General features: G+C 39.2%; 1 protein-coding gene across 3 annotated transcripts in view; it reads right to left on the bottom strand.

Annotated features, from left to right (window-relative positions):
- Positions 1-17,309, bottom strand: part of OSBPL10 (oxysterol binding protein like 10) — a 343,529-nt gene that overhangs the window by 82,610 nt on the left and 243,610 nt on the right. For all 3 annotated transcript variants that reach the window (XM_037846487.1, XM_037846479.1, XM_037846492.1), the window contains exon 6: positions 9,315-9,469. In XM_037846487.1, coding sequence (XP_037702415.1) covers positions 9,315-9,469 — 155 coding nt within the window. The remainder of the gene's footprint in view (positions 1-9,314; positions 9,470-17,309) is intronic.

The raw sequence follows: 17,309 nt of genomic DNA on the forward strand, positions 1-17,309 counted from the left end.
CCAGTCTGCTGAAAGGATAGCTGAATGAGGCATGTTAATTCACACTGCTCTGCCTTCCCAACTCTGGGACAACCAGCTGAGGGTGCAGGGAAGGCTAATGTCCCCACCCGATTTTGTGGTGAGTGTGTGTTACTGGAAGCACTTCCGTCATACTGGGTTGCCTGGGGAAGCTCTGGGCTATGGGCCCGGTGACAGGCAGGAATGTTTCCTGTCCACTGGGACAATGGCTGTGAGAGGACGCCCCCCTTTTCTGGGGAAGTTGTGGTGTTTAGAGAATTTTCTCAGCCACTGGACTTACTGCCTTGTGTCTCAGAGCTCTCTTAGTTCTGCTCTTGTCTTGACCTGCCCAAACTGCAAGTCTTTAAGGCTTTCTGTATTGGACTTCTTAGAGTAACTGTTTTAGAAAAAGAAAGAAAGATTTTTTTTTAAAAAAAAAAAAAAGGAGGAAGGCCCTCCTTGCAGATCTAATGGGTTATTGAAATGCAATTACGGACATTAAGGAAGGGTCCAGGGGCAGCAAAACCAGTTTTTCTTCGGGATTTGCATATGAGCCTGACTCTGCCTGTGCTCTGCCCTTCCCCTTTCTATGTTCACCAGAACTCCAAAAAGCCTCCGCTTTCATTGTTGGGTTTTTCTTGCTGTTTTTGCTATCCCTATCTCCTCTCTGCCGGGCTGGCTGCTCCAGGATTCTCCGGTGTCTGATCTCAGTCTATCTATGATTGGAGTCCGGATCGGTAGAATGAGTTTCCAGTAAGAGCCGCAACTGCAGTTCTCCCTTCTCCTTCCCAGTGCTGATGGCCCCTCCTCCCACGGGAGCCTGGCAGGGAGGGGCACAGATCCGCTGGCTGCAAAAACTTACAGATTTCGCTGATCTCAGCTGTTCCACATGTTCATGAGTGTTGTATGAAGTATGCCCAAAGTCAAATTGCTCTGTGGTGTCCAGTCCACGGAGTTCCTGGCTTTCTACCTACTTCCCTGGAGGAGTAACTAAAACATACAGCTCACCAATCTGCCGTCTTGCCCCGCCTCCTCATAGTATCCACTTATAGTCCTTTTTATTTCAGTGGGGTTAGTAGTAATGTCCCTCTTTTAATTGATGATTTTAGTTATTTGTATCCTCTTTCTTTTTTGCCAGTCTAGCTAAAGGTTTGTCAATTTTATTGATCTTTTCAAAAAACCTATTTTTTGGTTTTGTTGGTTCTATTTTTTTGTTTTGTTTTGTTTTCTATTTCTTTTATCTCTGCTCTAATCTTTGTTATTTCCCTCCTTCTGCTTGCTTTGGGTTTAGTTTGCTCTTCTTTTTCTAGTTCTTCCAGTTTTGAGGTTAGGTCTCTAAAGTCTGCCTTCTTTTTTAATGTAAGCATTTAGAGCTATACATTTCCCTCTCTGCACTGCCTTTGCTGTACCCCATAAGTTTTCATTCATTATATTTTCATTTTCATTTGCCTCAAGATATTTCCTAACTTTGCTTCTGATTTCCTCTTTAACACACTGGTAGTTTAAGAGAATGTTGTTTAATTTCCACATATTTGTGAATTTTCCATTTCTCCTTCTGTTGTTGATTTCTAGCTTCATTTCATGGTGGTAGGAGAATATGCATTATATGATTTCAATATTTTTTAATATATTGAGCTTTTTTTGTGACCCAACATATGGTATATCCTGGAAAATGATCCATGTGCACTTGAGAAGAATGTGTATTCTGTTTTTATTAGATGAAGAGTTCTCTATATGTCTGTTAGGTCTAGTTGGTTTAGAGTATCATTTATGTCTTATACTTCCTTTTTTTCTTCGGACTAGATATTCTATCCATTATTGAGAGTGGTGTATTCAAGTCTTCTACTATTAATGTAGACTGTCAATTTCTCCCTTTAAATCGCTTCACATATTTTGGGGCTCTGCTGTTAGGTAGACAGACAGAAAGAGAGACAGATATAGATATAGATACAGATATAGATATATTTGTTACATCATCCTGTTGAGTTGCCCCCTTTATCTATATATAATGACCATCTTTATCCCTTGCAACCTTTTGACTTAAAGTCTATTTTATCCAATATTAGTATAGCCAACCCAGCTCTCTTTCGATTATCACTTGCATGGTATATTTTTTTCCATCATTTCACTCTCAACCCATTTGTATCTTTGAATTTAAGGTGAGTTTCTTGCAGACAGCATATAGTCAGGTCATGCTTTTTTATCCATTCTTTCAATCTTTTCCTTTTGACTGGAAAGTTTAATCCATTTACATTTAAAGTCACTCCTGATAATATAGGACTTTCTTCTACCATTTTGCTATTTAGCCTTTGTAAGTCTTATATCTTTTTTTGTCCCCTACTTCCATTAATGCCTACTTTTATATTTAGTTGCTTTCTTATGTTGTACCAATTGAATGCCTTCTCATTTCTATCTGTGTATATTTCCATCTATTTTCTTTGTGGTTATCATGGGATTAAAATTTAATATCCACAAGAATTAACAAATAATTATGATTACTGAATCATTATATAGATGCTCCTCTTAACTTCTCATATATTATAAAATAGCCAAAAGAAAATACCTGAAATTACTGAACTGTAACCCAGGTATCTTGATCTTTAATAATGATTGCATAAATATATAACCTTTATCTTGTGTTTGTAAAAACACTGTAACTGGCCCTGCTTATACCCCTTTATTCTGTTTTACAATTTAGAGTCTTATGATCACAGACAGTCCCTAATATTTATTAATGAAGGAACTTGAGTCAGCCCAGAACTAACCCTCCCCCATTCCTAAACTATCTTATTAGACAAAGGTAGCATGTACATTCTCAATAATTAGATCACCTCTGAATTTGTCATCTTGAGCCATTATACGCATTATCCTAAAACCTGCCCATCTTTTGATGCTATAAAACTATTAGACTTACTGCAGTTTGAGGAGACAGATTTTTAGACCTATAGGCCATTTAATCTCCTGCTTCACATGTAGCAATAAACTCTTTCTCTGTTTGAAACACCAGTGTCTCAGGAATTGGTCTTCTGAGCGTCGGGCACAGAACCCCCTGCTTTGGATCAGTATCAATGTTTGGCATGATACCAACTTAACGTCAATAGCATGCACATATACTTTTCCTATACCCCTCTGTCCCCCCATCATTTTTTATCCTTCTTACCACTTATATTGTTGTACAGTGTATGTCCAAAAACAGATTTATCATTACTTTTCATGCATGTGCATTTTAGCACCTGTAGGAAGTAAGGAGTGGAGTTACATACCAAACAACACACAGCAGCAATACTGGTATTTATAATTACTCAAATGGTTACCTTTACTGTCAGTCTATTTCTTTTTGCTGTTTTGAACCACTGTATAGTGTCCTTTCAGTCTGAAGAACTCACTTAAGCATTGCTAAAATAGGGAAGGTCTAGAGGTAATGGATTCCATCAGCTATTATTTATCTGGGAATGTCTTAATCTCTTCCTCATTTTTAAAAGAAAGTCTTGCTGCATATAAAATTCTTGGATGGCAGTTGTTTTCTTTCAGCATTGTAAATATTTCAACCTACTTCCTCCTTGCCTCCATGGTTTCTGTAGAGAAACTGGCCCTCAATCTAATTGGCACTCCCTTGTACGTAACACACTGCATTTCGCTTGTAGTTTTCAGAACTTTCTCCTTGTCTTTCGCATTCAATAGTGTAATCAATATATGAAGGGATATATTATTTTTTTCATGTTTATTCTGTCAAGTGTTCCCTGGGCTTCTTGGATTTGCATACTTGTGTCTTTTGCTAAGTTTGGGAAGTTCTCTGTCATTATTTCTTTGACTATTCCTTCTGCCCCTTTTCTCTTCTCCTTCTGGGACTCACATAATGTGTAAATTGGTACAATTAATGACGTCTCAGAGGTGTCTTAGGCTATTTCTGCTTTTAATATTTCTTTTATCTCTCTGCTTCTCAGTTTGACTTATTTCAAGTGTCTTGTCTTCCAGTTCACTGATTCTTTCTTCTGCCAGCTCCAACCTGCTCTCGAAACCCTCCTGTGCATTTTTCACTTCAGTTATTGTTGTCTTCAACTCTAGTAGTTCTGTTTCATTCCTCTTTACTAATATTCTCATGTTGCTCATTTATTGTTTTCCTGATAGTCTTTAGTTCTTTCTCTGTATTTTCCTTCATCTCCTTGGGCATTTCTCAGATCATATTTTAAAGGCTTTTTCAGTATGTCTGCATTCTCATCTTCATCAGTGGTATTTTCCGGATTTTTTTTCCATCTTCATTTGGATGGGTCTTAATCTCCTGTTTGTTTGTTTTGCACTTTTCTGTTGCACACTACACATTGTAATGTCTTAACATGCTAATTCTGGGATTTAGTCCCTGAGATGTCTGTTTCTTGGTTTTGTAACCAGCTGGTGATAAGATACAGACTTTCTTGTGCTTCAGTCCTCCTATCAGGAAGGTCTGCCTAAGGCGAATGCAGTGTGCAGGGTTTTGCCTGTCTTTCTGTATCTGTGTCCTGTCCTGGGCTTTTGCTTGTTAGTCGTTTTGGACTTTCCCTGTTTACAGGCCCTTGCCTAGACTGTCTGCCTTTTACAGATTTTTTACACTCCTTTCATTGTCTCTAGCTGCTATTGCCTGGAGGACAAATTCTGGGAGAGGGGCACACTGGAAAGGACTCTCCCCAGTCAGTCTTTCCCAGCCAAAACAGGGCCAAGGACCCACAAAGGGGGTGCTGACTGGCTCCCAAGTGTCCCTGGGTGGAGATCAGGAAGTGTACCAAGAGCTTCTCTGACAGCTCCCCATAGCTGATACTTCCTGCCTGACCAACAAATGCAGCCCTTCAACTAACTGTTCTCTGCAGCCCTGAGAAAGTGCAGCATCTCTAAGTGTCCACCCCCAATGCCTCTGCCCCTGTCTGGGGAGGGCTGAAACAATGGCTGCCATCAGAGCCAGGCCCCAGCGATCCAAAGTCGCTAATCAAAAGCCAATATCAGTGATCATCTGTGTCCACCCCTGTTCTTGGGGAATAGGATTTTTACATCCCTTTCTGTCACAAGCGAGCCAGCCAGGGACTGGACCTCAGGGGCCTGCCACAGGAGTGGGGCATTGGCACCAGTTAGTGCTGGTAGCCAACACACAGAGAAGGCAATTTATTGTTCTGTACTGTAATTTATCAGCCTCTTCCTCCTGCTCTTCCCTGGATGCTGTACAGTGTTCTTCTGGCCTTCAAAATAGCTGTTTCAGATGGTTTCTGCCCATTTAATAGTTGTTTTGGTGCAAGGACTGAGTCCTGGAGCTTCCCACTCCATCATCTTCCCACAATCCTCTGACACAGATAGGACTGTTGCTGCTGCAACTCATACAGTGAACCCGGCAAAGCTTCTAACCAGGTTGATCCAACCCAGAGGTTGACAAGAGTTGACAGCATGGTCCTGAGGCACTGGCTAGAAACCCTCTGCTTAGAGTCTCTAATGGATGGACTAATAGGACTGATTCTCCACCTCATCCCTCCAGGCCAGGGCTGGGTTTCTGGGCAGCAAATACTTGCCTCAAATGATTAAGGCAACATTATTTTTCATTGTTTACCCCTTTTTCTATTTTTATCCATGGGGGATTTGAAAAAATTGAAGGGATGAGGCAGATCAAATTTTAAGGCTTACCAAGGTTCTTCAACCATAAATGGATAATAAATGGATATTAAATACTATTTGGCAATGAAAGGAAATGAATTACTGATTCACACAACGTAGATGAATCTCAAGTGCATTATGCTAAGTGAAAGAAGAACCAGACTCAAAAGGCTATATACTGTATGATTCCCTTTATATGACACTCTGGAAAGGTAAAACTATAGTGATAGAAATCAACAGATCAGCGCTTGCTTTTAGATCAGGGGCTGGGGGAAAGGGTTGACTATAAAAGGGCATAAGGGAATTTGGGGGAGGGGTGTGGTATGGAACTGTTTTGTCCTTCGATTTGTCAAAACTGATAGAATTGAATTACAAAGGGGTGAATTTTACTGCTTGTGAACTCAACAGACCTGACTTTTTTTTTTTTAATTAGGGTTTTGTCTCACAGATATATCCTCCAGAGACATGGGTGTGCATGCTCACACACGAACTGTCACTCAAGATTGGTTTCCATGTGGCATTCTCCATGTGGAACAGGAGACTAGGAATTCTCCTGTTCCAACAGCTCAACCAGTTATGATTCAGTGCAAGAAAGAGAAATTATTCCAGGTGTTTCATGCAGAAAGAGACTTGATATGGGGATTGGGTGCCTGTAGAATCATGGAAGCGCTGGATAGCAGAAGTCAGGGGCCCTTAGAATTTTTAATTCGAGGGCATACCATTGTATGTAGCCATGATCCAAAGGCCAGGAAGCTGCTGCCACTGCCATCACAACAAATGCTCACACCCATGCAGGTAGGACTAAGGCCCCAGAACACTGAGCTTGGGCCCTGCAATTGCTTCTAATACTCATATCTCCATGACCTTGCTCGCCAGCAGCAAGAGCGGAAGGAACATGGTCTCAATCCCAAGCTTCCAAATCTCACTCATCTGCATTTAGAAACCCAGCTGCAAGAAAGCCTGGGACATGAAGTTGTTAGGTTTCCAATCTCTCTGATCAAGAGGAGAGAATGGGGATCAAGTCCACAGTACCTACCCCAATCGCCATCCTTCCTGTCCTAAAGCAAGGCATTGTCCAACTAAGGAAGCACAATGAAAACCTTCTCTGTCTCAGCTTAAGTGTCAAACAGCATTAGAGAGCTGAAAAATTGTTCCACTAATGGGTAAGACCAAGATCCTAACTCGTTTCATTATGGAAGAATATTTCATTTTCACATTAAGTTAGTTCCAATCCCAGCAAAATAAAATTTTAAGATCACTGCATTTGATAACAGAGACAACCACAAATCTCTTTTAACTTACGTATTATATAAACATTGGTCTTGAGCTTTTATTCTTCTGGGAATGAAACAGATTAAGCTTGCAAAAGATAATTTTTTCCAGATGTCTACAGGTTACTATATGAAACTCAGAAGCAGGGGAGAGGAGGAATCTTTTCCTAATTATTACCCTGAAAAACCTAACCTGACTAAAATAATAAACCAGAAGAAAAATAATTTATTTAGCTAAAGTACCACCAGAACTACAATTCTTACAATTAGTTCCCCAATAGATCACTCATATAAGTAACTCTAGTCCATACATCAAAAAGAGTTAAGGAACCTTCTCCTAGGGAATCATTAGCCTTTAGGGATTTGCTTCAATCCTTTTTGGGTTATTTCTCCAAATTGCACAGTAGAGAGGCAATGGAAACATTTTCCTTCTTCTGACAGGAAAAGAACTGGGTGAATATTGCTAGCTTCTTCAACTATTTAGACAAAAAAAAGTGACAAAACATAATGGCCAAAAAGAAAAATAGCCTCCAACCAACACTAGCTGTTTGAGTTGTGAGAATCATCTACCAGAGATATCGCTGGGAAATATGAGGGGATCTCCACAAAAGAACTCAAATCCTCTCTTCTCAGAAAACCACCAAAACCAGCATCACACCCCGTAAGTCTCTCCCTTCCTATAAGAATTACCAAACAATAGCTTATATTGCTCTTAGAAAAGGAGTAAGGGCAAAAATGACAAGCAGAAATTAATGACTATTCCTAACTTCAGAGAAAAAGTTCCTCCTAGTTGTTGATCTCCTTCAGGGTATTTTTTTAAAGTTGAATTTTGGAGCTAGTTATTTCTTACAGACAATTACATACTATATTTTCTGCCAGTGCTACTGACTGATCAGGCAAAGTGGACAACAATTTTATGTAAAAAAACCAGACGTGTCCACCCAAATTTCAGGGTGAGAGGATGCACCTATCAGGGAAAAGCAGAGGGAACACTGAGAAGTGTCCACAGAATATGGAATTAAAATCGCCAGCTTATTAGGTAATGGCACCTGTTTGGTTTTGCCCAAGTATGCTACTGGGAATGAGGACTTGAAAAAATGATTACCAAAGATCTAATAACTCATTTCTCTACTCTTTTAATTTCCCTCTAGAGCAAGACTTTAAATATGTGCATTACAGTGTGAACACATAGAAGTGCTTTTTTTTCCAGGAGAATGAAGGAGATTGTAATTTTTCAACCCTTTAGCAGCTAGACATCCCATCTTCAAATACCAACCCACCTCAGTTCCCCAAAGAGCAATATGACAACAGGGGCTCCTACCATTTACACAGTCGCCGACTTATCTTCTAATTTACCTACATACCAGCTATGGATTTTTTTTAATCTGAAACTCCTTATATGGGTAGGAGACAAATGCCTTTTAAAAACTCACATCCCCTACTCACTTCATATCCAGCTAAGGCACTTTAAAGAAGCTAATTAAATATTTGGAGGCAAACTAACACTGGCTCTATAAGAGCTAAGCTACTGTCACAGAATAGAACTAGGTGAAACATGGGGAAAAATTCTGATTGATAACCAAGACCACTTGATCAAAGAACTGCCTTGGGGCTTTCAACCTTACAAAGCAGACTTTGTCTGTGAGTGTTTAACAACTTTCTGGCTAAAATGATCTCAATTAAAATGAAGACCAATCTCTAACACACGAATAAAGTAGATCTCAGCCCAGTTCAAGAGATCAGGTCAAGAGGACAGATGTATCAAAACAAAGAGAAAAAACAAAATTCCACTCATAACATAAAGTAAAATTGACAAAAGGAAACAGTGTATTAGGCTCCCCTTGAGACTTTAGTAGCACAGTTACTTAAGGCTGCAGTGTGAGCAGGTGACAGAGTCCACGAAGTCTACTAGGCCTGCTAGTGGTCAAGATCTGCAGGGGCTGCCCCTCCTTGACAAGGCAACGCGTCACCCTCTGCAGCCTGGGCCTGGCCTAAAAGGAGCCTTGGCTACAGCCCCCAGGGGTCCTGGCCTGGTTCTGTAGCATGCAGGAGTCGAGCATGTGAGGCGGGAGCTTGTGCTAGCACAACCCACATGAAGAAGCCATTTTTCGACATAATATATTGTAACGTCATGTCAATAGGTATCATTTTGATGGGTCTGTTAGAATTTCTCCCACTAGAAGATAAAATGACTCCCATTTCAATGGAAGCAGGAGATTCCTCATTTGTAGGGTCACAATTCACCCACAGCAGCTGCCAGCACAAGAAGTGCCAGGCTCGCACAGAGCTGATTTTCTCTCTCCCGGCAACACTTTCATCTTATAATTTTTCTGCTCTTTAAACACAAAGATGAGCAAGTTACAAATATAATTACTATATCTCTGGACCAGAGATAACGTGAGCTACATATATGCTGAGAGAAGACTGCTAGCTTACCTCTGGCTCTGGCTGTAAGCTTTGTTCATCTTCCGTGGAGTTTGGTAAAATTCCCCAGGTTATGTTGGCACTGGCTGATGGCAAAGAGCCAAGTGTCCCATTTTTCAGCTGCTCTGTAGAATGTGACTTGGGCCCATGCCATCCCAGGATGTTTTCTGAAATAAAGACCTAGAATGATGCCAAGTATTTTCCAAATTAACATTTATAGCTCCAGAAATATTTGTACCTCGCTGCGTAAGGAGACCTACTTAAAATGGGCCCACTTTCATACCTTGTGGATTTAATGGGGTACCAAGTATAGATTCTGACCATCTATTTATGAACTAGTTTCTGCATAAGAAGTATCAGAATTACCACAGGCTGTTTTATTCCTCCACAACCCCCCACCCCCACCCCAGACAAAAGCAATTCACATTTTACCAGTCAGATTTTCTTTAAACCAATTAAATATATACAATAGAAGCCAGAAGTCAAATTTTTTCAAAAATGGGCTGATCAAAATGTGATTGATATTTAAATGTCAACTAGCACTTTGCCATGATTCAGAAAAGATGCCTGCAGTCCGACCAGGTGATGTCACCCTGCCACCAGATGTATCTAAGCGTAACAGGTATCAGGAAGCTCATCACAACAGCAGATGTGGTCATTCCATTCTGGCAAGAAACACTTTATAAACACCAATCTGGTATACTAAAAGCATTTTTCTAATCCTATTTCAACCTCTCGAAAAGAAAAAAAAAACATTATAAACTTTCTACCCTAATACCATTTTTTAATGATCTTGTTTTATTACAGAATATTTCATATGTTTGATAATGAGAATGGAAACAGAGGTACATTTTGTTACCCCATCACAATTCTGCCTATAGAATATGAATAGGTCTCAGCTGTAGAGTTGCTTGTATCTCTTTAATGCCCTGTTTATACCTGTGACTCTATCACCCATCCCCCTTTAATCCCAGAAGCCAGGACAGAAATCCTTCCCTAGCAATGCTGTCATTCTCTCTCAGGGAACCTTGGGACAAAGGACTCCTCAAATGCTGCTGTCATGTCTAAGTCAGAGGCCAGCCCTGCAGGGCTAACCTGCTCTTTCCAGGACCCCAGACAAGGTGAACAGATCTTATATGAAATGGCACCTTATAACCACTACATTCAGTGTGGGGCCCTTTGCCCAAAAGGTCAGATGTTTTTAAAATATGAAAAACTGGAAGGCAAAAACAGGAAAAGGTGAGTAGGAAGTTAAAATTTTGGAACAAGTGGAAGTCACAAAGTAACTAATGAAAATAAAAGGTTTTCACATCTTTCTCCCACCCCTTCGTCAAAGGAGCAAATAATAAGATGATAAGAATAGACCCATTTTCTGTTCTTAGTCTAAGAACAAAGATAAGTGATAAAGAAAAGGTAGTCAGAAGTGCAGGCAGATGCATCTAACATAGAACTTAACCTTTCAGTGTCTCAGATGTTCCACCTATAAAATAATATCTGTCTGCCTTTCACTACGGTTACTCAAAGAAAAATCTCTAAGTATCCCAAATGTTTAATATCCCCACAGACTCTGGCTGATGAAAACAAAATAACAGGCAGATCAATAGGTATATACAGGCTTATGCATGTGTGCTAATCTGTGTGGTACTATCCAACTTAAGTATATTTTTATGCAATAATCTTTTTTTTTTTAATGTCAAGTGTTAGATCATATCACTTGCTGCTTAAAAGCCTCAAGTGGCTTTTCATTGCAATTGGAATAAAATCTAAACTGTCTGGCTTGCCTCTAAGGTCCAGAGCTATGAGCCTACCCAGCCTCATGTCCTTCTCCTCTCCCACTTCTTCTCTATGCTCAAGCCATGCCAGCATTTTTTCCATTCCTTGAATGCGTCAAGTCCGTTACCATTTTAGAGTCACTGCACGTGCTGCTGCCTCTGCCTGGAGTGCCATTCTCCTAGTTCTTTTCATGGGGGAGAGAGGGAGTCTCCTGCACTAATTCAGGGGTCAGCTTGAACATGGCTTGCTCAGAAAGGCCACCCTGTATCACCCTAGCCAAAGTAGGGCCCCCGAGGCACTCCTTGTCACATCACTGGGTTTACTGTCTTCACAGCACTTAGCTTTATCTGGACTCATCTGGTTCATTTGTTTACTTCCCTATAGTTTTCTTCTCCTCTCTGGAATGTCAGCTCTTTGAGGGGCTGTGAATCTAGAATCTTAGAATCTAGAACTGTGAGATTAGAACTGTGAAACTTAGAATCTAGAACTTGGTCTAGCACAAAGTATGGGCTCAATAAATATTTGCTGAATGAATGAGTGAATAGCTATTAAGTTACTCAGATACAGTAAATTTCAAGAAAACTGTGTTTTACAGCCTCCTAACTTTTTTTAAAAAAAGGTAAGAATTCCAGGAAAACAAGGCAACTCTCTAGCAGCCCTTGATGCCATTTTTAAAAAGGTGAAAACTCAAAACACTGAAGAAATGGCTAAAGGATGAGCTAACACTAGATTGAAGGAAAAATCTTCATAAATAATTAGGCAGATGGGGCTGGACTGAGAAAACCAACCCAGGATTGAAGACACCAGATTCTGCTGTAAGAGAGGTAGAAAGACACTTCCTACCTCTCCTGCTGATTGACCCCTGCCTCAGAGGCTTGGAGTTGGCTTTAGATCTTCAAACACTGGACCGCTGTCCCATGAACACAAGGGTCTTTCTTTAATTAACACCTCTTTAAAGGACTTTTACTACTCATGTAATAAAATATCCTTTTAAAGTCCTTTAGAGAAGTTAAGAAATCTTTGTAAACACTAGGAAAAAAATGCAAACTCCTTATCAGGCAATTCACATAGTGTTCTCTCCATCATTCCCACACCTCAATCTGTCTCTTTCTCTCCTCCCTACACCCTCATCCTCTACACCTCCATCATCCGGAAGTGATATCCCAGAAGGCAAGAGGAAGAATGCTTGAAGAACTTACTGGGAAGATGGTGGAATAGGGAGCTACAGGACTTACTCCTCCAAAAACAGCTAGTGGACTGCCTGAAACCACCATGGGGGATATGGAGGCCAGGGGAGCACTGTACAGCATCCAGAGAAGAGTGGGAGGAAGAGACTGAGAAACTGAGGTAAAAAACTGTGAGTAACTAACCGAGAGGCAGCAGCTGGCACCCATCCCCCACCCTCGAGACGAGGCACTTTGGGACCCTGGTTGGCGGCTACAGACAGAGAGGGATCTGGAAGCCCTCCTCCCGAAGAGCAGGGAGGGGCACAACCAAGTACTAATCACAACTTTTGATCAGTGAGTTTCGATTGCTGAGTTCCAGCTCTGGGCCACTATTATACCCCACACCAGGCAGGAACCATCCCCAACAGGGGTGGGGATGGTAGAGGTTTAAAGACAGTACTCCTTCAAGAAGATGAAGGAAAATATGGCTACAGAAATAAATGATATTAAGAAGACACTGGGTGAGCATAAGGAAGAATTTGAAAGCATGCAAAGAAAAATAACACCTCATACAAATGAAAGGCACAATAAAAGAGATTTAAAACACTAGAGGCATACAACATCAGATTTGAAAAGGCAGAAGACAAAACCAACAAACTAGAAGATAGGACATTCTACATCTTACAGACAGAAGAAAAGATGGAGAAAACAATGGGAAAAATTGAGGAGATTCCCAAGGAATTGAATGACAGTCCGAAATACTCAAGCATATATGCATCATGGGTGTCCCAAAAGGAGAATGGAAGGGGAAAAGGGCAGAAAGAAAATCTGAGGAAATAATGGCCTAAAATTTCCCAACTCTTATGAAAGATATAAATATACATGTCCAAGAAGCTCAATGTACACCAAACAGAATAAATCCTAAGAGACCTACTCTGAGACACATACTAATCAGAATGTCAAATGCCAAAGATAAAGAGAGAATCCTGAAAGCAGCAGGAGGAAAGTGATTCATCACATACAAGGGAACTTCAATAAGATTAAGTGCTGATTTCTTATCAGAAACCGTGGAGGCGAGAAGGCAGCAGTATGATACATTTGAGGTACTGAAAGAGAAAAACTGCCAGTCAAGAATTCTTTATCCAGTAAAACTGTCCTTCACAAATAAGGGGGAGTTTAAAATATTCACTGATAAACAGAAATTGAGAGGGTTCATCAGGAGACCTGCCCTACAAGAAATACTAAAGGTGGTTTGAAAGTTGAAAGGAAAAGACAGGAGATATAGGCTTGGAGGAAAGTGTAGGAATTAAGATTGTCAGAAGGGTAACTAAAAGGGTAAAAAGAGAGACAAAAATAAGATATGACATATAAAAACCAAAGGATAAAGTGGTTGAAGTATTGCCTTTACAGTAATAACACTGAAAGTTAATGAATTAAACTCCCCGAAAGACACATTGTCAAAATAGGTTTTTAAAAGTTTGATCCATCTATATGCTGTCTGTAACGGAACCACCGTAGACCCAAGGAAAGGTTGGAAAAAGATATTCCCTGCAAACAGTAACCAAAAAAAAGCTGGGGTAGCTATACTAATATCACACAAAGTAGACTTTAAATGCAAAACTGTTATGAGACAAAAAAGGACGCTATATGTTAATAAAATGGGCAATCCACCAAGAGGAAACAACGATCATAAATATTTATGCACCTAACCAGAGGCCCAAAATACATGAAGCAAACACTGGTAAAACTGAAGGGAGAAATATATGTCTCTACAATTATAATTGGAGACTTTAATACACTGCTCATCAGTAGACAGACCACCTAGACAGAGGATCAATAAGGAAACAGAGAACCTAAATAATATGAAATAATATGATAAATGAACTAGACCTAAGAGACATACATAGAACATTGCACCCCAATACAGCAGGATATACATTCTTTCTCAGGTGTTCACGGATCTTTCTCCAGGATAGACCACATGTGGGTCACAAAACAAGCCTCAATAAATTTTAAAAGATTGAAAATATGCAAAGCACTTTCTCGGACCATAATGGAATGAAGTCAGAAATCAATAATAGGCGGATAACTGGAAAATTCACAAATTCATTCATGAGACAAATGAAAACATCACAACATATCAAAACTTACGGGATACAGTGAAGGCAGTGCTAAGAGGGAAATTTATAGCCCTAAATGCCTACAATAAAAAAGAGCTAAAATCAAAGACCTTACTGCACAACTGGAAGAACTAGAAAAAGAACAGCCAACGAATCCAAAAGTAAGCAGAAGACGTAACACAGAGAAGAGCAAAAATAAAAGAAATTTAAATCAAAAAAAGGAGAGAATCAACAAAACCAAAAGTTGTTTCTTTGAGAATAAAAAAATTGACTAGCCCTTAGCTAGACTGACAAGGACAAAAAGAGAGAGGATGCAAATAAATAAAATCAGAAACGAGAGGGGGGACATTACTATTGACCCCACAGAAATAAAAAGAATCATAAGCAGATACTATGAACAACTGTATGCCAACAATTTAAATTAGACAACCTAGTTGAAATGGACAAATTCCTAGAAACACACAACCTACACTGAATTGAGAAGAAATAGAAGACCTCAACAAACCAATGACAAGTAAAGAGATTGAATCAGTCATCAAAAACCCCCCAATAAAGAAAAGCCCAGGACCAGATGGCTTCAAAAGTGAATTCTACCAATCATTCCAAGAAGAACTAATACCAATCTTGCTCAAACACTTCCAAAAAATTGAAGATAATATTAGCTAACTCATTCTATGAAGTCAACATCAACCTAATACCAAAGCCAGATAAAGATACTACAAGAAAAAAAAATTGCAGACCAATTTCCCTAATGAATATAGATGTGAGAATCCTCAACAAAATACTTGCAAACAGAATCCAACAGCACATTAAAAGAATTATGCACTATGATAAAGTGGGTTTTATTCCAGTTATGCAAGGGTGGTTCAACACAAAAAAATCAATTAATGGAATCCACTACATTAAGAAATCACAGAGGAGAAACCACTTGATCACCTTGATTGATGCAGAAAAGGCATTTGACAAAATATAAAGCAACATTTCTTGATAAAAAAAAAAACTGTGGAAGATAGGAATAGAAGGAAACTTCCTCAACCTGATAAAGGGCATATATGAAAAACACAAAGCTAACATCATACTCAATGATGAAAGACTGAAAGCTTTCCCTCTAAGATCGAGAAGACAAGGATGCCCACTGTCACCACTGTTATTCAACATGGTGCTAAACATTCTAGCTAGAGCAATTAGGCAAGAAAAAAGAAATAAAAGGCATCCAAATTAGAAAGGAAGAAGTAAAATTTTCACGATTTGCAGGTGACATGATCCTCTATATAAGAAAATCCCCCCAAAAATTGACAACAAAGCTACTAGAGCTAATAAATGAGTTCAACAAAGTGGTCAGACACAATCTTAACATGCAAAAACCAGTAGTGTTTCTATACATTAGTAATGAGTACTCTGAGGAGGTAATCAAGAAAAAATTCCACTTACAATAGCAACTAAAAGAATCAATTATCTAGGAAGAAATCTAACCAAGGATGTAAGGGACCTGTACACAGAAGCTACAGAGCATTGCTAAAAGAAATCAAAGAAGAGCTAAATAAATGAAAGGGCATTCCATGTTTATGAATTAGAAGACCAAATATCATTAAGATATCAATTCTATCCAAATAGATTTATAGATTCCATGCAACCCCAATCAAAATTCCAATAGCCTATTCCGCAGAAACGGAAAAGCCAATTATCAAATTTATTGGAAAGGGTAAGGGGCCCTGAATAGCCAAAAACATCTTTAAAAAGAAGAATGACATTGGAGGACTCAGACTTCCTGACTTTAAATCATATTACAAACTACAGTGGTTAAAAAAGCATGGTAATGGCATAAAGATAGAGATATTGACCAATGGAATCCTATTGAGAGTTCAGAAATAGACCCTCACATCTATAGTCAATTGATGTTTGACAAGGCTGTCAAGTCCACTCAACTGGGACAGAAATAAATGTTGCTGGGAGAACTGGGTATCCATATCCAAAAGGATGAAAAAGGATTCCTAGCTTACACTACATACAAAAATTAACTCAAAATAGATCAAAGATGTAAATATCAGAGACAGGATCATAAAACTCTTAGAAGTAAATGTAGGGAAACATCTTCTAGATCTTCAAGATCTGATAGTAAGCAACGATTTCTTAGACTTAACACCCAAAGCACAAGCAATGAAAGAAAAAAACAGATAAATGGGACTTCATCAAAATCAAAACTTTTACGCTTTGAAGAATTTTGTCAAGAAAGTGAAAAGGCAGCTTCCTCAAAGGGAGAAAATATTTGGGAACCACATATCCAATAAGGGTTTAATATCCAGAATATATAAGAAAATCCTACAAGTCAATAATAAAAAGACAACCCAATTTTAAAAATGGGCAAAAAACTCGAATAGACATTTTTCCAAAGAAGAAGTGTAGATGGCTAAAAAGCTCATGAAAAGACGCTCAACTTCACTATTAGGGAAACGCAAATCAAAACCACAATGAGATATCATTTCATACCTACTAGAATGGCCACTATTAAACAAACAGAAAATTCCAAGTATTGGAGAGGATGTGGAGAAATAGGAACACCCATTCAATGCTAGTGAATGTAAAACAGTGCAGCTGCTGTGGAAGACAGTTTGGTGGGTCCTCAGGAAGCAAAGTACACAATTGCCAAATGATCCCTGAAAGCAGGGATGCGAACAGACATTTGAACACTGATGTTTATAGTGGCATTATCCACAATTACCTCAAGATGGAAGCAACCCAAGTGTCCATCAACCAATGAATGGATAAACAAAATGTGGTATATACATACAATGGAATCTTATTCAGCTGTAAGAAGAAATGAAGTCCTGATGCATGTAAGAGCATGGATGAACCTAGAGGACATTATGCTGAGTGAAATAAGCCAGACAGAAAAGGACAAATATTGTATGATCACTCTAATATGAACTAATTTTAATAAGCAAACTCAT

The sequence above is a fragment of the Choloepus didactylus genome, chromosome 1 (genome assembly GCF_015220235.1).
Source record: "Choloepus didactylus isolate mChoDid1 chromosome 1, mChoDid1.pri, whole genome shotgun sequence".
In the NCBI taxonomy this organism is placed as follows: Eukaryota; Metazoa; Chordata; class Mammalia; order Pilosa; family Megalonychidae; genus Choloepus; species Choloepus didactylus.